This window comes from Apodemus sylvaticus, chromosome 21, assembly GCF_947179515.1.
Source record: "Apodemus sylvaticus chromosome 21, mApoSyl1.1, whole genome shotgun sequence".
NCBI classification, from domain to species: Eukaryota; Metazoa; Chordata; class Mammalia; order Rodentia; family Muridae; genus Apodemus; species Apodemus sylvaticus.
This window is the reverse complement of record NC_067492.1, coordinates 22,085,716-22,106,653: the sequence shown is the minus strand read 5'-3', so window position 1 is coordinate 22,106,653 and position 20,938 is coordinate 22,085,716. Positions and strand designations below refer to the sequence as shown.

Here is a 20,938-nt window from a genome sequence, read left to right as displayed (position 1 = left end):
CACCAACACTGCAGAGTGCACAGGAGTGGGGACAGCGGGCTTTTTGGTTGGTATTGGAACCCAGAAAGACCATAGCTTCTATATTGGCCCTTCCAATTTGTAGACCTGAAATGCTATTCAAGAGGGCACTGGGAGAAATCACAGAATACCTTTATCTTTTATGAAAATTTATAAATGAGCATGTAACTGAGCTTCTGCTAGTAGTGTCCAAATTACAGGCCATTGCCTTTACATGATGCATATTTATTTATTTAGAAATTTTTTAGTTACATGGTTTTTAAAAAGTTTGTATAGATGTGTGTATAAACACACAGAAAAAACAGAGGACAGCCTCTAGAGAGTTAGCCCCTTCTTCTATTATATGGGTTCTGAGAATTGAGCTCAAGTTGCATACTTGGTGCTAAGTACCTTACCTACTAAGCCATCCCACGGGCCTGCATTTCTCCACAGATAGATCATTCATTACTGCTTAAGAGATGGCAAGTCCAGGGCTAGGCTTGGCAAATGTAGAGCTAAGTGGGAAATGGTGAGTGCTCAGAATAGTTTATGATATCTGTTCTGGTCCCACTAAGTTCTCTCTCTGGGCACCTGATCCAATCCCTTAGAGTCTTTGAGAACTTGGTGCCAGCTCTCATTTCTCTATCTAGTTTGCTGTACTAGCTGTGTGTATCTTAACTCGACCTAGAACAGAACCATGCTCTGATCTATCTGACCCTGTCCTGAAAATGGTACACCATTGCCCCAGGAGACCACCAGACCATTGTTTTTCTTTATATTAATCTTCTAAAGTAAAACTCTAAGCATCAACTTTCCTGCTTGAAATGCCACATTTCTTCCTATTGTCTTTAGGGATAATTTTTCAAATCCTTAAGTAAACTGATAATCTCTGACAAATGGGGCTCCATTTACCCATCAGCCTCCATGGAAGCCACTCTCCTGTGCTCTAAGCTATTGTCCTAATAAATTAGTTTGAGCCATGAACTACCCTCTCTCCAGACTGAGGATCCTCCCCTATGATGGTTTTCTCTCAAAACTTCCTCGATGTCTTGACTTTTAATTCCTTAAGTTTCAGGTTAATGACAATCCTCAGGAAGGAATCAGCCCTTTCTTGTCCCTGGTAGACATGCATGTATATATGGACATATGTAAGATATGTATGCATGTCTTTTCTTATACTTGTAATTGCTTGATCAAGTCCCTCTGTCATTGTGGACTGTAGGTGTCTAGGAACTTTGCACAAAGTAGGCCCAGGACCCGCTTGTAATGCATAGTCTAAATGTTATCTCACCCCCCCCCCATTTTCTCGTTTTCCCTTTCACCTGGATGAATTTCTCTGCTTCTGAGACTTTAAAGAGAGAACATCTGTGACAGAATATTACATTTCCCTCCATCTCGGGGTTGCCTGGCTTTGGGTTCGGCTGTGTCTGTCACAGGTCAGAGCACTCATCCTAGTCACTGGATGCCCTCTCTTAGACTGAAGTATTTCTGAACAAACTAGAGTACTTGCTTGGGCCTTGGGTAACTCTGTTACCAACTTTATCTTCTCAGATCTTCCATCTCCTTTGCTGAGGGATGGAAAAGGTTCACAGGGATTCCAAGAATTGCCACATTGGTCTTCTGAAATTTATAGCAGGAAAGACTGGTTGCACACATCTGTGTGCTTCCCGGCTGAGGGCTTCTGAAACCTAAGCTGCCTAAGGCCAAATACAACATTCCTTGGCCTCTTTCTCTCCCCAGGTCTGAAGTCCTCCTTCCCACCCCCTAAAACTTTTCACTTAATTGCCCCAAAGAAGCTACTGGAAGGGTGTAGAGTTTCCAGGTTGTAAGTGCATATTGAAAAGGGGGTGTTGGACACACGTGAGGTAGTAGTCCAGGCAGGGGGTAGACAATGTGGCCACTTTGGTCAGTTGGCCCTGTGTCTGGTTTTTCTCAGTGTCAGAACCCACTCTGGAGACGGAATACTCATGAACAGCCCATGTGTGCATGGCTTGTACAAACCCCCATTATGACCCAGTTTTTTAGCTCTGAGTTCCTCACACAGAGGCACATTATTTTACCCTGGCAGCTAGCACATGGCTGTGGTTTCTTACAGAAGAGAGGGCGTTGTGTTTGGACTGCCGACTTACCTCAATTCCATTTCACACCATCCCTGTTCTCCCCAAGTCATTGGCTGCTCTGTTTCCTGCCTCAGAGTAGAATTAATGGAGTGGTGTTTTCTAGCCCTTTCACATTTGCCATCTGCCCTGTCCCCATTCCCTGTGCTGGAGGCCCCTTGCTTCATTAGGTGGACTTTGAGGACCTTGAGACAGCCTTGGAGAGTTCTCTGGCGCCTTGTAAAGGAGCTCAAAAAGATGGGGGAGTTTGGAGCATCTGCTAAGTTACAAGACAGCCTGTTCCACTGAATCTCACTCCAAACTTGAGTTTGGCTTTGACCAAAATTCTCCTCACTCAGAGCCTTTTACAGTGCCACACAAGCTGTTAATGAAGAGCATGCCATTTGGGCGGGTTGCGCTCATTCACTTCCAGATTGTCCACCTATGATGAAAGCTTGCTTTTGTTTTTTCTTCTGTTCAAGTGATCACTTACATATCTAGATGAAGAGGCAAGGTCAAAGACATGGTGGTTTCTAAAAGCTATGGAACCTGCTTCTAGGCCCAGGACTGTTAACGTTTGGGACCATGGACCACATTTTGAGTAGCTTGGGATTAAAGAGTTATATTGGGAGACTGTGCCCTTTCCATACCTTGTGTTATTGTGGTATATGGTTTTGTTTCCTGACCCCCAAAAAGATTATTACAAGCTTAGATAACTCAAGTGTGCATATTCTGTCTTCCTTCTAAAAGACTCTGCAGTTCCCAGTGGACTTACTGGGTCATGAGGTGTTCTTTTATACCTAAGGTATGCAGTCACATGTACTCATTAGTTCATTTTTACTGTACTTTCTTGTGAGCTCCTCAAGAATAAGGCCTTCAGTGCCCATCTTGGCATCATCAGCATCCCCCTGTGGTTTAGGGAGATGGAGTGGCCAGTGTAGGTGGATAGATATGTAAGTGGACTGCACACTCTTACCCATTCCTTATTTTGATTTAAAATTTGATCTTATAAAAGTCCATAGAGTTGAGTGTGGTGCCTCTCACCTATAATCCTAGCAATTTAGAGAAGCTGAGGCAGGAGGATTGTTGAGTTTGAAACCAGCCTGGGCCACAGAGTGAAAAAACCCCTGTTTCAAAAGTCTAAACAACAAACCCCACAAAACAACACAGAGCAAAAGCAAACAGGATCCTTGATTGTCAGGGCTGGGAGGAGGGGCATGGGGGTGCAGACATAACACCGCAGGGTCAAAGGCCTCTCTAGAGCTAAGCACTGATGTTTGTATGTGCCCCTGTGTAATTTCCCTGACCATTAATAGAAGCCATCAGATGGTATGAACTCTGCACTGAGTTGGGGATTGCTGAGTTCAACCCAGAGAGTTAGCTTCTTTTGGTTTTTTGGTCTTTTGGTTTTTTGGTTTTTAGATCCTCCCCCCCCCCCCCCCCCCCCCCCCCCCCCGAGACAGGGTTTCTCTGTATAGCCCTGACTGTCCCTGGAGCTCACTCTGTAGACTAGACTGGCCTCGAACTCAGAAATCCGCCTGCCTCTGCCTCCCAGAGTGCTGGGCTTACAGGCGTGCGCCGCCACCACCACACCGGCTGAGTTAGCTTTTTTTTTGTCTTCACCCTGCAAGTTGAGGACATATTGAACAATTCACCTGGGGTGACAATACTGACACCAAGGTGACAGATGTCTAAGACTTTGGTAGTATGACAGTATAATATGTGTTTGTACTTTTGTAAGCTATTAGAAGCATGCAGATAAAAATGTGACTAGGAGGCAGGCGGGGAGGGGCGCCTTAGTTGGTAAGGGTGCACAGCACCAAGCCAGATGAGTCAAGTTTGCTCCCTGGAACCTGAAAGACGGAAGGAGAGAGCCAAACTCCCACAAGTTGTCCTCTGATTTCCACAAGTGCCATGTACCCCAACCCCTAAATAAATAGACAGACAGACAGTCAAACAAACAAATAAATGCCCCTACCCGCTCCAAAAGACCTTGAAAGTCTTTATGCCCTTCTCTGATGTGTGCGGGATTTACCTAACATGTGGCCACATCCACACTCAGGGTGTGCCGAGTGGTTTTCTGTGTACGAACAGCAGAAGCATGTGCAATCTCACTTCTCTAAACTTGCAGCGTGCTGCAGTGAGGCCTTCTCCTGTATGTGCCTTTCGTTTGCTTGCTTGTTTCTGTAGGAACTGTCCTGGGACTGGCTGGCCCTGCAGCGCAGTGGTAAATTGATTGTCTAACATACATTAGTGCTCTGGGCTGGAGTCCAGCACTGTCTTAAGAGGTTAGAGGCAGGGAAGTAATGCCCAGTTAATAGTTTTGCCAGGCACTGTATAGTAAACTGGACTAATGATGACATGCGATTGCATACTTTAGATATAAAAGCACACACTCAGAAAGCAGATCCAGGAGGATCTAAAGCATGGGGCTAGCTTGGTATATACAACAAGGTTGGGACAGCCAGGAGTGTGATGCTATCATACCCATAAAAACGAACAAAAAGCAAAATGACAAGAAAGGCAAACTGTTCTGGAAGTGGACTTCCTGCAGCACAGACCGTCAGTGTCTGTGGGAGACCACTCTCAAACTGCTCCTCAGGTTGGCTTGTGGAGTCGCTCTGCTTTGGGTGGTCTTGCTAAAATTCATTGTCAGCTCCTTTTCATTGGACCAATCTAAGGAATTAGCATCTTTTCGTGGTTTGAATTTTAATTTCTTTGAGTATTACTGAAACTCTTTAATATTTTGTTTCTTTATGAATTGTCTTATTGGTGTGATTTTTGTTCTACTTTTCTATTTGGCTATTTGTGTTTCTCTCTTTTAAAAAAAGATTTATTTGCCAGATAGTGGTGGCACATGCCTTTAATCCCAGCACTCTGGGAAGCAAAGGCAGGCAGATTTCCGAGTTCGAGGCCAATCTGGTCTACAGAGTGAGTTCCAGGACAGTCAGGGCTATACAGAGAAATCCTGTCTTGAAAAAAAACAAATAAAAAAAAAGTTTTATTTATTTTAATAGCATGTGTATGAATCTTGTATGTAAGTATGTATGTATGTATGTATGTATGTATGTATCTATCGTGTATATGAATCTTGTATGTATGTATGCATGCATGTATGCATGCATGCCACATATGTGCCCTGGTGTCATGGAACTCGAGTTGGAGTTATGGACAGTGTTAGTCACTATGTAGGTACAAGGGAACTGAACCCAGGTCCTCTGCAGGAACAGCAAATCTTCTCAGCTGCTACTCAGTTGCTCCGTCCCTGTGGTTTCTTCTTTAATCTGCAGGATTAGTTTACTTATGATAGGATCTCTGATAGTTTAGGATGGCCTTGCACTTGTTCTGCAGCCTAGGAGTCTGACTGCAACTCCTTATCCTCCGGGCTCTGCCTCCTCAGTACTGAGGCAGGACATGTGGCTTCATGGCTTCTTTGTTGTTTGTTTGTGGAACTCTCTCTGTAGACCAGGCTGGCATGGAACTCAGAGAGGCCACTGCCTCTGCCTCCCGAGTGCTAGGATGAAGGGAGTGAGCCATCACCACACAGCTTTTTTTTTCTTTATGATTCTTAATATGTGCTAGATAATCCAATTATATATATTGCCAATATTTTTCCTAGGCTACAGCTTGTCTTTTTACCATGTATAATGCTTTGTTGCTGCAGAGATGGCTTGTGAGTTTAGCGCACTTGTTGCTCTTCAGAGAACCCAGGTTCAATTCCCAACACCCACAGGAGACCCACACTATCCTAACTCCAGTTCCAGGAGATATATTGCCCGCTTCTGACCTTCTGGCATGAGTCATACACACGTGATGTACATGCAGACATGCAGGCAAAACGTCTATACACATAAAATCGACTTTAATGTTAATTTTTTTTTTTTTGACTTTGGGATTTTGGTTTTATCGAGACAGGGTTTCTCTGTATAGCTCTGGCTGTCCTGGAACTCACTCTGTAGACCAGGCAGGCCTCGAACTCGGAAATCTGCCTGCCTCTGCCTGCCAGAGTGCTGGGATCACAGGCGGTGCCATCACCGCCTGGCCAACTTTAACATTAATTAAAAATGATTGTGCACACAGGTGGTACATGCATGTGTTTGGGCATGTGTGTGTTTATCCAATGTTCCTCCTTGTTCTGAGTTATAACATTCTTACATACATACAGATACCTCATTTTGTTGATTTAAAAAAAAAAAAAAAGATTAGCCGGGCGGTGGTGGCGCACACCTGTAATCCCAGCACTCTGGGAGGCAGAGGCAGGCGGATTTCTGAGTTCGAGGCTAGCCTGATCTACAGAGTGAGTTCCAGGACAGCCAGGGCTATACAGAGAAACCCTGTCTCGAAAAAACCAAATCCAAAAAAACCAACCCCCCCCCAAAAAAAAAGATTTAACTTTTATTTTTAATTGTGTGGATATGTGCTCCAGAGTGAGCTGCCCTAAGGAGTCAGAAACTTTGGATTTCTTGGAACTGGAGTGGCAGTGAGCTGCCTGACAGGGACGCTGGGAACCAGGTGCCTTCAGGAAGAGCAGGGGATGTCCTCAGCCACTGAGCCATCTCTCCAGCCCCCGTTGTAGATCCACATTCTGTTTGACATTTTATCTTCTTTAATATCAGCATATGCTTAGAAATGTTGGAATGCCATTGTTTAACTGACAGTGTCTTTTTCTTAGTATGTTAATCATACAGGGTCAATTTAGATTTAACCAGTACATTTATATAATTAAATTTTCATTACATTTGTTTTGTGAGCATGTAGAGGTAAGAGATTACTTCCAAGAGTCAGTTCTCTCCTTCTGCTGTGGGGGTCCCAGGATCAAATTCAAGGCCAGAGGCAAGCATCCGTGCTAATCTTCCCAGCCTCTACTATTCAAACTCAGGTGTGACTTTCTCAATAGACTTTTCTGTCCAGTATGTTGCAAACATTTGAATAACTTTGTTTCCAATTTGCTTTGAGAGTGGAATCACCCTAGTATAGAAATAGCATTTCTCATTGCACCATTGGGGCCATTCAGGGTCTCTGCCACAACTGATGAACCGTAATAGACACTCTATAGCTCCATCTCTGATGGTGACTGTCTCCTTTGGGCTCTGTTCTAGGAGAAAACTTGCTAACTTTTAGGGGATTAATATAGAAAGGGTCATTGAACAAGTTGCCAATGTTTTCAGATTATCTACCTATGTTGGCAACCTTCCATTTGAAAAGTGTGTGTGTGTGTGTGTGTGTGTGTGTGTATGTGTGCATGTGTGTTACAGAGACCATTTCTAAGACTTGTCTTGATTTTCTGTAAAAGCTTTTATTTGAATGTTGCCAGACTCCACTTGGGGCTTTTCCTAAGGCAAAGAAAATGGACAGGATGGTGGAAGAGAAAAAGAAAACAGGCTTAATTCAGGAAACTCAGTAGCTGCTCCTCTGACATCCTGAGCTTAGGGGACATAAAATGCTGTTTGTAGTTGTTAAAAGGAAATGAGTGTGCTTAGATTGAAGTTCTAGTTCAGAATTCAGGAACGGCCCCAGGAGAAGGATGTTGCTGAACACAGTCCCTACTCTGCTGAGGAAAAACCCCACTAAAGCCAGGCGTCAGTGTGAAGGTAACTGGGCCCTACATTACCTTTACGTTGCGATTCAAACAATAGCAAAATTACAGTTACCAAGTAGCCACAAAAATAATTTTATGGTTGGAGGTCACTACCACAGAGGAACTGTATTAAAGGGTCGCAGCATTAGGAAGGTTGGGAACCATTGCACTAGGTAATCTGGGTTGGTTTTAAACTCAGGATCTCCCTGATTTAGCCTATAGAATTTGGAAATTATGAATACGTACATATCACCATCTCAATCTTTTGATTGTCTCTTTTTTGTTAATTGCATTTTAAATTATTCTTTGAAAATTTCATATAATTTATATAATCTGTTTGATCATATCCATTGACTTGTTAACTCTTTCTACTCTGACTAGTGTTCTCACCCCACCACCTTCCTGGTGGCTTTGTTTTCTAATGGGAAAAACAGGTTTTCTTTGACTGAAAGGGCTATTAACACTCAGTGCCTAGGCTGATAAAAACAAGTACATTAGTGACTACATATAATCAATACTTTTTCTCAGACTGCATTCTGAGCATTTATGTAGGTTATTTAGGAAAAGCCCTAACACTAGCCTTAACTCTTTGCCATTATCAACATTCCCAGCTTTATCCTATTTTTTGGTGAAACTGAGATTCTGTCCAAACCCAGGACTAAGGTCAGGGTGATTGAACATACTCTGTATTTGCAGTTAGTGAAACACTCAGTTCCTGTGGATTTTTAATGGAGAATTACTTTTGAGGAAATTTTCTGCTTGCTAACTAAGCTGGCTACTAACAGAGTTTTGATACAGTTTCTCTAGCTCAGGCAGTCTTGAAGTGCTGATCCTTCTGTCTCTTCCTCCCAGTGCTGAGACTCTGTGTACCACACCAAGCTGACGGTGATCTATTAGATAGCTGAGGAGAGAGTTAACTGACATCATCCTAATGATGGACTTGAGCGTGCATTTGTTTGTTTTGACCTGTAACTCTTTGGTGTGGTGATTGTGGGGTGGCTAGGAACAGTGGGTGAAAGATACACATCAGAGTGAAGGAATGAAGGGAAAAGAAAAATTGCCGTAATGAAATCGGAGATCACGTCTTAAATTTTTTCAAAAATAAGACCCGCTTTTGCCCACGTTCAGCTGGGTGTCGTTCACCGAGGGCCAAGGAGCAATGTGTTGGGTAGCGACCTGAAACAAACTAGCAGCTTTGAACACCGTTTCGGAGAGCATCAAAGACAGCTATTCAGTGGGGTAGACAGAACCTGCTCGACCCGGATGCAGCACCGAGCAAAACCCACGCAGTGGATTGAAAAGGCTTTTCATCTCAGTGTGAGGAAGATGCTTAGAAGGGACAGGAACTTAACCCCTGGCAGGGATATGCCGACAAAGTCAAAGCCAGTATCGTTTTCTTGGCATGAGGAGACCAAGCCAAGACAGTCGGGAGGCTTAATCTATGTGGGTCAGCAGAAGCAGGGGCTCGTGTGGCTGCTGACAGAAGTGGCCCACTGTGCTCAGTGAATGAGGGAAGGGATCTGTGTGACTCGTGAATAGCTGTGCAGGTAAGGGAAGAGCGAGAGTTCTCAAAGAAAGGGAGGCAAGCCAGGTCAGGGGTCAGGGAAGACCCACACAGTCATTTAGTCTGAGCAGGAGTCCAATTTGAAAAGGAAAAATGTAGATCTTAACAAGGCGGTGGAAGGAAGGTCTTGTTCCTCCACTGTTTTGCTAGCTGAGTCTGGTGAGAGGGTTCATAAGGATACGGAGCAGGGCTGGACAATAGCAGTCCCTGAAAGAGAGACTTTCATTCCTACGATCAGCTGTGATCAAAGATGGGAGGGCAGAGCTCTCCTAGGCCTGTGTGCTAAAAGAGCTGCTAGAACTTGTCGGGCTGTAGGGAAGGGGGTTAACACAATTTTGTATCTTGGAAGTTCAATACCACTGTGTGGGTTAAAGGCAGTCATTGCTTGGAATTGCCTATCTTGGATTAAAATAGTAGGCAGGGTATGTTAAAGCCGTTTTCCTTGTTTCAAGTGGAATGAAAGTTAAGATGGACACTGCGTGTAAGATGAGTTCTATACTGAAAGAAAAATGTGTTCACGGGGTTTGTTTGTTTGTTTGATTTTTTTTAAGTCTCCAGTTTCTACAACAGATATTTTATCTTTTAAAGAAGGGTATTCCAGGCCGAGTTTGGTAATACATGACTATAAATCCCAGCATACAAGAAGCTGAGACAGGAGGATGCTGAGTTTGAAGCCAGCACAGGCTACATAAAAAGACCCTGCTTCAAAACAGTAGGATGGGGACACCTTATCAAATGGACAGTTTTAAACAATGAGCAGAGCAGTGTTACTAGGCCTGAGCCTGTTTTAATGTTCTACGGTGCTAGGAATAGTTCCCATGGTCTTCTGCATACAAGGCATGTGCTCTATAAGGTTTGAAGACAATGTTTGATGTAGCGTGGGCTATCCTAAATTTTACTGTGTAGCTGAGGATGGCCTTAAGTTCCTGGACCACCCCATCTCTGTGGTGGATTCCTGTGGGCTTTGAATGTTTCTGTGTGAGTAAGTCTGAGGGGCAGTTTCCATTCTCTGTTTCTTACAGGAAAAGTTATGAAGCACAGATTAGACATTTTGCTCACTTCATTCTCTCAAGTACAAGTTACATTGAAACACATTTCCATCTTAAAGAAACACTGCAGAGCCAGTGAGACAGCTCAGCACTGAAGCGCGTGCCTCACATGCCTGATAACCGGAGTTCAATCCCCACGTCCCATGGAAAGGTGGAAGGAGACAGCCAACTCGGGAGAGTTGTCTGCTGACCTTCCTGTGCATGCTGTGACAAACATACATCTGCACGCATGTATCATACACACATACAGACACATAGCAATCAGCATTTTAAAACAAGCCTTTCGTCAGCATAGACTATATTAAGTGTCCTCCTAAAAGACCAGACAGTGCCCCACAGAAGTAAGTGAAATCAGGGTAATCAGCCTGTTCACATCCTTCATGGAGAAACATTGTGTCAACCCTGTGCATCCTTTGTATAGGTTTCTGTAATTGCATAAGTGTGGTCATTGCCAGGCTGTGACTGGGTAACAGCCAGCAAGGTTGGGATAATGGACTTAGCCGTGTGTTTGGTGCTTGAGTTGGCTGGCTCTGAGCCACCCACTGCCTGCCTTCCATTAGCATCCAGGGGCCACCTTAGCACCTCAGTATTATATTAACGTGTACAGACGGAACCCCAGTTGTCAGGTGACAGTGCACTATGTTCCTGGATTGTGTAAATCTATTCAAAAGATTCTCAGCTGATGAATCCTACAGTTTAAAAATAAATGTCACTGGCTACATAGTGAGGCCCTGTCTCAATATAGATAAATCAATAAGATTTCATCACAAATATATACAGCACTAAAGGAACAGAACTAGTGACATACTATTTTGAGATTTTATTTCCTTTATTGACTTTGAGCATTTGTGTTGCCCGAGCGTTAAGTGTGTGCACCTCACACATGCAGCGTCATGTGAGGCCGGGAGGGGCTGTCAGATACCCTGCTGCTGGACTTTGTGAGCTGTGTGGGTGAGTGCCGGGATCAAAGCTGGCTCCTCGGGAAGAGCAGCCAGTGCTCTTAACCACTCAGCCATCCCTCAGCCCCATGATACTTTTTTTTTAAAGCAGCTTAAAAGGCAGAAGGGAGTCGTCCATCAGTAAACTTTTAGAGAAGTCAATGAAACTCAGAAACTGCCTGAAAATTTTTGTTAGAAGTTCATTTTAAGAGGAGAACAGCCTCAGATTCCATCCTATTCTTAAGGCATCTTTGTTCATATACCACTCAAGAAGAACTGACTTGAAGATCCCACAGAGTAGGGGCTGGAGAAATGGCTCAGCGGTTAAGAGTACTGACTGCTCTTCCAGAGGTTTTAAGTTCAATTCCCAGCAACCATATATAGTGGCTCACAACCATCAGTAATAGGGTCTGATACCCTCTTTTGATGTGTCTGAAGACAGATACAGTGTACTCACATACATAAAAGCAATAAAATCTTTTTTTTTAAAAAAGAGACAAATCCACGGAACAGTTGGAGAGTTGGCCTGTCGGTGATGAAGAACATACAATGCCCTTTCAGAGGGCTATGGCGCCAGTCCCAGGCTGGGTGGATCACCACTACCTGCAGCCTGAGCTCCAGGGGATCCGGTCCCAGGCTGGGTGGATTACCACTGCCTGCAGCCTGAACTCCAGGGGATCCGGTCCCAGGCTGGGTGGATCACCACTGCCTGCAGCCTGAGCTCCAGGGGATCCGGTCCCAGGCTGGGTGGATCACCACTACCTGCAGCCTGAGCTCCAGGGGATCCGGTCCCAGGCTGGGTGGATCACCACTACCTGCAGCCTGAGCTCCAGGGGATCCGGTCCCAGGCTGGGTGGATTACCGCTACCTGCAGCCTGAGCTCCAGGGGATCCGGTCCCAGGCTGGGTGGATCACCGCTGCCTGCAGCCTGAGCTCCAGGGGATCCAGCCTGGCTCTCTCAGACACTTGCACTCACACGCATGCGCCCTTCACAGACACACATGCACACATACATAATTAAAGATTAATCTTTAAGAAAAGAAAGAAAAACTCATGCAATGCAGGCATATGGTGCTTTGGGAGAATTTATAATAATATCTGTTATAAAGGGACACTAATGTAGTTTGTCAAAAGGGTTCTAGCAGCAGTCATACAGAGCTGGTATAACACTGGGTGGGCTGACCTTGAATGTCAAGGGAACACCTTTGGTGTTATTCCTTTGAGCCCCTCCATAGTGAAGGACTTCCTTCGTAACTGGGACTGTACCTTTCAACTGAAGTGTCACGCCTCCCCTTGGTTTTTATTTTCCAGATGGGAACAGAGAGAGCTGCCCAACGGGCGTGTCTATTATGTTGATCACAATACCAAGACCACCACCTGGGAGCGGCCTCTTCCTCCAGGGTAAGACCTAAGACTCTAGATTGGGCACCCGGACTCTCCCACGGGCATCCGCCACTCCAGAATGCTGTCTTCATCTTACCCTGTTTTCTCTTTGCTGGCTTTCCCTTCCTTCCAGTCTCCCCTCAACTCCAGCCTGTCCTTTTTCCTCCACGGGCCTTGCATTGGCCCTGACTCACGGGCAAGAGCTTTCTTACTGTGTGTATTCAGTACTGAGAGAACTCTGGAGTCCTGGAGCCGGAGAGCTTAAGGAGCCTCCTGGGCCTTGAGGTCCCTTAGTTAGCTCTCTAACTCCCGTGTGGATTGGCGATTCTGTTTCTTCCTTCAGAGGCAGCAGTTTCCCTGGGTCTCTGGGACTTTTCCTCTCCAGTCATCTTAATTCAGCCTTCCTTCTTGGGATGTTCTATAATGTGTTTCAGGTCTTTGGAGTTAAATAGGTACAGGGTGATTAAGAAAAAAGGTTGGAAGCTAGGGAGATTCTCAGAGGTTATGAGCACTGACTGCTCTTCCAGAAACCTGACTTCAGTTTCTAGCACCCATGTCAGGTGGCCCATAACCACCTGTAATTCCAGCTCTGGAGTGTCTGATTTCGTCTTCTAGATTCTGGGGGCAGCCATACTATGCACACACCCACATACATACATATAAACATAAGTAAACCACAAGAAAGGAAGGGAGGAGGGGAGGGAGGGAGGAAGGGAGAGAGAAGAGAAGAGAAGAGAAGAGAAGAGAAGAGAAGAGAAGAGAAGAGAAGAGAAGAGAAGAGAAAAGGAAGAAAATAAAAAAGAAAAGAAAGAAAAAGACAGAGGGATGGGACCAATAGCTGGAGGTATGGACCAGTTGGAAAAATACTTGCTATGCAAGCATGACAGAGCTGAGTTCTGATTCCAACACCCATCTAAAAAGCCAGGTGCAGTAGTGTGCATCTGTAATCCCAACACCAGAGACAGAGACAGGAAGATCCCTGTGGCTCACTGGCCAGCTAGTCTAGCCAAGTCTGGGTCCAGGCTTCCAAAAATAACATGGAGAGCAACAGAGGAAGACACCAATGCCAACCTCTGCCCTTCTTACCTGTGTACATATACATATATCTGTACATATACACGTGAACATGTACATCAACCTCTGCCCTTCATACAAGGTATACATATACATACATATGTACATATACACATGAATGTGTATATAAATGCAGCATATATATGCATGTACAAAGAAAAAGAGAGTTGCTGCATTTCCCTGTACAGCCTGCCCCGAAAAGTGGGCTGCTCCTAATTCAGCTGTGCGTGGTGAGAACACAGTAGATGCTCCAAAACCAAAGGCCAACAGAGACTTCCCAGTGGGGAGACTGTCCAAGTTCAAGAAAAAAAGGGTTTGATTTCCTGTCTGCCAGGGACAGAGAGTTCTTTCCACATGTGTGTCCTGGTCTTGAGAGCTTACAAAAGGGAATGCATTCTGCTCGCAAGAATGCCCTTAACCACCCCCCCCCCCAGTGTAGCCATGAAAAGCTTCTGTATAAATATGAACATTGTCCTCCCAATTTGCCCAGAGAAAGGATTGTGGCTTGTGCGGACTCTGGGGAGAGCCTCTGTGTTTAAGGTCAGCTGTCAGGTGTGTGCCAGACAAATCCCACCTCACTGTCAGGCTCCACAGGTGGTACACATGCTGCCTTGCTCCAGTGTCCAGTAGAGCACCGGTTTTCCTTTTTTCTTCCTTGCTTGCCTGGGAGTGGTGCTCCCCATTTATCATCTGTAGTGCTCACTCTGTTTCTACTTGGACTTGAAGTCAAGTGAAGGCTACCAAAGTTAAATATTGGCTTGTTAAAGTTTTTTTTTTTCTCTAATTTCTACATCTTATTGTAGAAATGATGGAAAATTTTATACTACTGTGGAAAACTTCAGGTATACACAGAGAGAATAGTATGAGCCCTCATACTCAGGGCCAGTGTTGTTTTCTCTGTACCAGGGGTTGGTGCCTTACTACAGCAAGGGGATAAATCCAGCCCTCCACCGATTTTTGTAAATAAACATTTCTTAGAACATAGCTACATTCATTTGCACACTTTTCCTTTCCTCCCTTCCCCTCCCCTCCCCTCTCCTCCCTTCCCTTCCCCTCCCCTCCCCTCCCCTCTCCTCTCTTCCCCTCCCCTCTCTTCCCCTCCCCTCCCCTCCCCTCCCCTCTCCTCCCCTCCCCTCCCCTTCCCTCCCTTCCCCTCTCCTCTCTTCTCCTCTCCTCTCCTCTCCTCTCCTCCCCTCTCCTCCCCTCCCCTCCTCTCCTTGGTTAGGAGAACCACACCCAGCTCCTTGGGTGTGGTCAGCATGATTGACAGGTGCTGTACCTCCCAGCCACACAGAGGTTATGGGGAGGTTTATTGTTGTGGTTGGTTGGTGTTTTGTTTTTGAGATTGGTTCTCTCTGTGTAGCCCTGGCTGGCCCAGAGCTTGATGTGTAGCACGCTGGCATGCAATTCAGCATAGTTCCTCCTGTCCCTGGCTCCTGAGTGTTATCTGGACCAATTGGGGGGTTGTTGTTGTTTTTGGTTTTTTTGTTGTTGTTGTTTTTGTTTTGTTTGTTTGGTTGGTTGATTGGGGTTTTTTGTTTTTTAATTGGTTTATTTGTTTTTGTTTCTTTGAGACACGAAGCCCTTGCTGTTCTGGAAGTGGCCCAGGCAGTCCTTGAACCTATGGTGTTCTGTCTCCTGGGGGCTGAGTTGATGGTTTTAATGGCTGCTTTCATTCTTCAGTGGCACAATCAAATGACTGCAACAGAGAGTTTTAAATATTTACTTTATAGGAAACATTTCCAGTCACCACCCTTCCTTGTCTTAGTTTGGGTTATTTTGAGGCAGACCCTATGCATTATCATTTACTCATATTTCAACACATACTTCTAAAATATGTCATTAATCAGGCATAGTAACGCATGCCTTTATTCCCAAGTGTTGGCAGGGGAAGGTAGATCTCTGTGAGGCCAGCCAGGTTACATAGGGAGTTTCAGGACAGCCAGGGCTACATAGTGAGATCTAGTCTTGAAAACACAAAACATTGCTACAGTAAAATCACCATGTTGTTCGTGTAAGTGATGATGGTGTCTCAGACTTCAGAGCTAGAGCACCCTACGAGCAGAGAGAAAGATGTATTGGGATCAGGCTGCCAAGGCCCTCTAGAGAGCGGAGGGGAGGCTCTGGGAAGAGCAAAATGGTGGAGAGCAAGCCAGTGTTACATGGCGGTCAGCAGGGCGGGATCTGAGGTGGCACACACTGTCCATATTGACCCAGAACTAGGTGTGCTTGTAATTGACTTTGGGAGAACCATAGGGGAGTTCTTCGGAGGATTAAGTGTGGTTCTTGGTGAGCAGAAAGTCCATAAAGATATGCTCTTGTAGTAAGTTGAAATCTTTAGGCCTGTAACAATCCTTCTGCTTACCTGGCCAAAGTCCTTCTGTATAGAGCAATGTCCCCAGCACTGCCCTTTTGAGGGAAAGGGGGCTTTGGACCAGACAGTTGGCAGTATTGCTCCATATTGTCCAAGACACAGTGTTTGAATCTCTAGTTGTGTCACAGGTCAAGCATTAAGTTAACAGTATGACTCGCACATTTGAACTTGAGAACAGGAATGTTATAAAGTGTACTATCGCTGCACACTGCTGAACCCTCTAGTCTATAGGATGTGTAAACATTGTTTGGGCTTGCTTGCTTGCTTGCTTTGTTTCTTTGTTTGTTTGTTTGTTCCTTCCTTCCTTCCTTCCTTCCTTCCTTCTTTCCTTCTTTCCTTCCTTCCTTCCTTCCTTCCTTCCTTTCTTCCTTCCTTTATCCTATGATTTTTTTGAGATGGGGTTTCCCTGTATAGCCCTGGCTGTCCTGGAACTCGCTCTGTAGACCAGGCTGGCTTCTGACTTAAGAGATTCTCCTGCCTCTGCCCCCCAAGTGCTGGGATTAAAGGCTTATGTCATTAGTCCTAGTGAATGTGTAGATCTGTTAAGCATTTGGGTGGAGCTGAAGTAAAGGTGGAGTTCTAATAATGACTGGGGCTGACGGGTTCATGAGGTATGAAAGTGGGATACCAACCAGCCTTTCTTGCATTTTTTTTTTTTTTGAGACAGACTCTATAAACCCAGGGTGCTTTCAAGCTTGCTATATACAGCCAAGGCTGACTTCAAACTTCTGATGTTCTTGGTTCTAATTTTCAAATGCTGGGATGACCAGTGTGTACTACCCCAGCTGGTTTATGCAGTGTTGGGCACAGGACTCAGGGTTTCATGAGTGACAGGCAAGCCCCCTGCCAACCGAGCTCCATCCTAGTTCCTCAGGATACTTTTGCTGTGCCCCTGGGAGATACCCGTCTTGATCTCAACACAGTTTATTTTAAGTAAAGGGCTCTTGCTTCCTTGTATAGTAGGAACTGTAGAAAGGACATAAACATTGAACACCATTAATGAGTGAACTCTGCCCAGGGCAGAGTGAGATATGACCACAACCATATTGACCTTAAAACATCAGATAAAACCATTATCTCAGCAGATCTCTGGTTGAGAAGCACTTTATGAGTCCTTAGCTATAGTAAAGCCAGCAGGATTCGCCTGTGCTGTTACAGCAAATCCATGGCAACGTGTATGCGGCCCAGTCCTTTTCTTCAGGGGCATGAAGTATTGCATCTGGCCACCAAGGATACATCCTGTGCTCTTTGGCCAGTCTTGAGCAGTGCTCAGACCAGAGCTAGGCAGAAGAGAGAGAGGTGCCCGTGTGCATGTGGGCACATAAATAGTGTGCCGGAAGTGGTTCTGGGAGGGGAAGGCTTGAATAAACCTTATGTTCCACGTGTGCTTAGCAGAGCTGAAGTGAACAGGCTGACTGGGCCCTCAGACACGGCTGGGTTCTTAAGGATCAGTCATCCAGCTTAGGAGCTTGACATTTTGGAACTAGAAGTGGTGTAGCTGAGAGTGTTTTTCAGAAGAGCTGAGTTCAAGTCCGAGCATCATGTCAGGTGGCTTACAGTAACTCCAGCTCCAGAGGACCCTCTTCTGGCCTCCAAGAGCACTCATATGTATGCAGCACATGTATGTACGTACACACACACACACACACACACGTCATAAAAAAGGAAGTTTGAAATTCACGATAGTGAAGGACTAGGTAAATATGTAGATTAAACATGTATTTATCCCATTCTTCCTGAAACCCTGCTGAATGGCAATAAATTTATTTTAGGAAAAGCACAAATGGCCAAAAATAGGAGATAGCCCGGCATGGTAGCACATGCCTGTGGTGCAGGCCTAGGCGATGGAGGCCCAAGAGATCAGAGAGATGGTCATGGAAGAATGAAGGGACTAGAGGAAGAGGGAGACGGATAAACAACACACAAGGAGATGTTGACCAGAGTGTCTCTGTAGACAGGTAATGGTAGAGCTGAGAAAGCCCGCAGCATGAATATCTATTTGTTTTCAACACAGAGCTCTAAAGACCCTGAGGAGCTGTGGGTGAGGAGAAAACCTGGGACGCACCTCACGGTTTTGTGTTGTTTTTGCAACATTCAAGTCTCAGGTTGTTGTCAGTCATCAGTCCTGTGTGTTGCCTCAGCACATCACACACACACACACACACATACACACACACACACAGTCCTGTAGTTATTAATGGCCTTGAAAAGCTTCTCAGAGAACTGGACCAGTCTTGGGCACAGCCATAACTGTAGCAGTAGACCGAAGAAACCATGCCTTAGGGTGAAGACTGGAGGGTTTTTTGCCGGAGAAACTGGCTAGCCTGCAGGAGGAGAACTGTAGACTGTAACATTTGAGGACCCTCAAATGGCCTAGCTAATTAAGCCTTTGCCTCAGTAACGACAAGCACATCTATAGCTCCCACCTGCATACTCAGCCTCGCTCCTGGGTCTAGATATGACTGTACACAAGAGCAGCAGATGGGGTGTGGAGGGACTCAGTATTAATAACACAGAGAGCTCCCCAACCCCAAAGAAGAAAAAGAAAAGCTAAATTGTTGTTGATATGGTTATCAATATTGGCCTTGAATTCACAGTGATTCCTCTGTCTCTGTTTCTGGAATACTGGGATTACAGGCATGATCCACCATGCCCAGCTTCTAAAAAAAAAAAATTGGGGGGGTGGGGGGTTGAGACAGAGTTTCTCTGTGTAGCCCTGGCTGTCCTGGAACTCACTCTGAAGACCAGGTTGGCCTCGAACTCAGAAATCTGCTTGCCTCTGCCTCCCAAGTGCTGGAATTAAAGGTGTGTGCCACCACTGTCTGGCCCAGCTTCTAAATTTTAATTATTATCCTCAAAGGTTTGAGGGGAAAATTAAAATTCAGCCTGGGGATATGAACAGGGGATCATGAAATAAACCGTGCCCTAAGCAGTAGTCTTTCAAAGGTAACATGTGTAGAGATAAGAAAATCAAAGCTTAGTTCAGTGGGTTCTCTCTATTTGCATGTTTTTATCTTATGTGTGGGAGTGTTTTGTCTGTGAAGGTGTCAGATCCCCAAGGCTGGAGAGAAAGACAATGGCGAGTTGCCATGTGGGGCGTTGGGCTTGAACCCGAGTCTTCTGTGAGAGCAGCAATGGTCTTAGCCAATTATGAATCAACAGTCCAGCCCCATAATCTCAGTTTGTGAGAAGCAGAAGCCGGAAGATCAGCATTCAAGGCTATCCTCAGCTACATGATGAGCTGCAAGCCAGCCTGAACCACATGAGACCATGTCAAAAGCCAAAAAACAACAACCACCACCAAAAAAAACAAACAAAAAAGAAAACCGAAACACATTAGAATGTTTGGAGAGATGAAAATTAGAAGATGAGTTTAAGCAGCCTGGTCCCCAAGTATGAGCAAGCGAGAACAGACGAACAGAGAATAGGAAGTGACTGTTACAACAGAAGTTGAAAACTGCCCAAACGGGGGCGTGGCAAGATGGGTGAAAGTGCTGACCACTCACCTTAGTTCAATCCCTGGAACCCACTGACTCCTGAACTGTATCCCCCCACCCCCCACCATACATGCACATGTGCAGTCTGGTACACACACACACACACACACACAGACAGACACACACATTAAATAAAATGTAATATAAAAAAATTTTAAAGGAAAAAAAGCACTGGACATGGTGGTGCACACCTTTAATCCCAGCACTGGAGAGGCAGAAGCAGACCAATCTTGGTCTACGTAATGAGTTCCAGAACAGCCGTAGCTACATAGTGAGACTCTGTCTCAAAAAACAAAAAGAAAAGGATTACCAAAATGGAAATATGTAGTGTGCAGATTAACAGGGTGCAGCCTGGAAAATAAAGAATGACCCACACAAACCACCTCTAATGGAATTTCAGGGTGCCAGGAATAGATGTGGACGCTTCCAGAGGGAGAAAATGGGGTACAACAGAGAAAGTATTGGAAGTCAGGAATGCCACAGCAGCTGGAGTGGGCCATCCCATTAAGGATGGAAAATGGCTTCCTGTTGCTTTACCATTCCACTGTGGAGGATGGAATAAAGGCGTCTTCAGACATGCTGGGTTCCAGACACTTGCCTTTGGAGCCCCTACTCAGGGTGTACTGTGTGATTTACTTCACCATATGAGAGCAAGCCAGCCCAGAGGAAAGGTGGGTGCAGCTCACAGCACTCCCTGGACCCAAGCCAGAGCCCATGGCAAGTCCTGTGGGGAAGGAAGAATAAGATGACTTGGGACAACAGTACAGAGCAGAGTGTTGTAGACATACAGCTGTCCACTTTAGAGGGAGTGCGTGGAGAGGGATGCCCAAGGCACCAAGATGCCAGTGGCACCGAGAAGTCACCTATCCTTTTAAAGAAATAAAGCACAGAAATTAGTATCCAAAGTTGGGCATAGTGGCATATACCTTTAATCCCAGCCCTCGAGAGCCAGAGGCAGGAAGGTGTCTGAGGTCAAGGCCAGCATGAATCTAGTGCGTTACACAGTAGCTCAGACCACACAGTGAGACCCTTTCTCGGAACCAACAAGCCAATGCCCAGTGTGTCTTAGGCATTACAGGGAGTCTTCAGCTCCTGTGATGGAAAGTTTAGATTCCCTGATACCTAGTGAGCCTAGGTCTTGCATCTCAGGACTATGACTCAAGGGCCAGCTTGTCTTCCATTTTTCTGTCCCTCTATCTACTGGGCCACCTTGTATAGGTGACCAAATGACAGTTGGTCATGTGCTTTCTTACATGCATTCAGAAAAGGTGAAAGACTGTTTTTCTTTCCTCAAATTCTAAGCAAATATTCTGAGATTCACTTTGATTGTCCCAGCATAGGTCTTAGGTCATGTGCCCACTTGTGGCCCAAGACATTTCAACTCCTTG

At 45.3% G+C, this 20,938-nt stretch overlaps 1 protein-coding gene across 1 annotated transcript in view; it reads left to right on the top strand.

The window, feature by feature from the left end:
- The window catches only part of Wwp2 (WW domain containing E3 ubiquitin protein ligase 2), a 118,379-nt gene that overhangs the window by 81,376 nt on the left and 16,065 nt on the right, over positions 1–20,938 (top strand). The window contains exon 9 of the mRNA XM_052166192.1: positions 12,534–12,623. Coding sequence (XP_052022152.1) covers positions 12,534–12,623 — 90 coding nt within the window. The remainder of the gene's footprint in view (positions 1–12,533; positions 12,624–20,938) is intronic.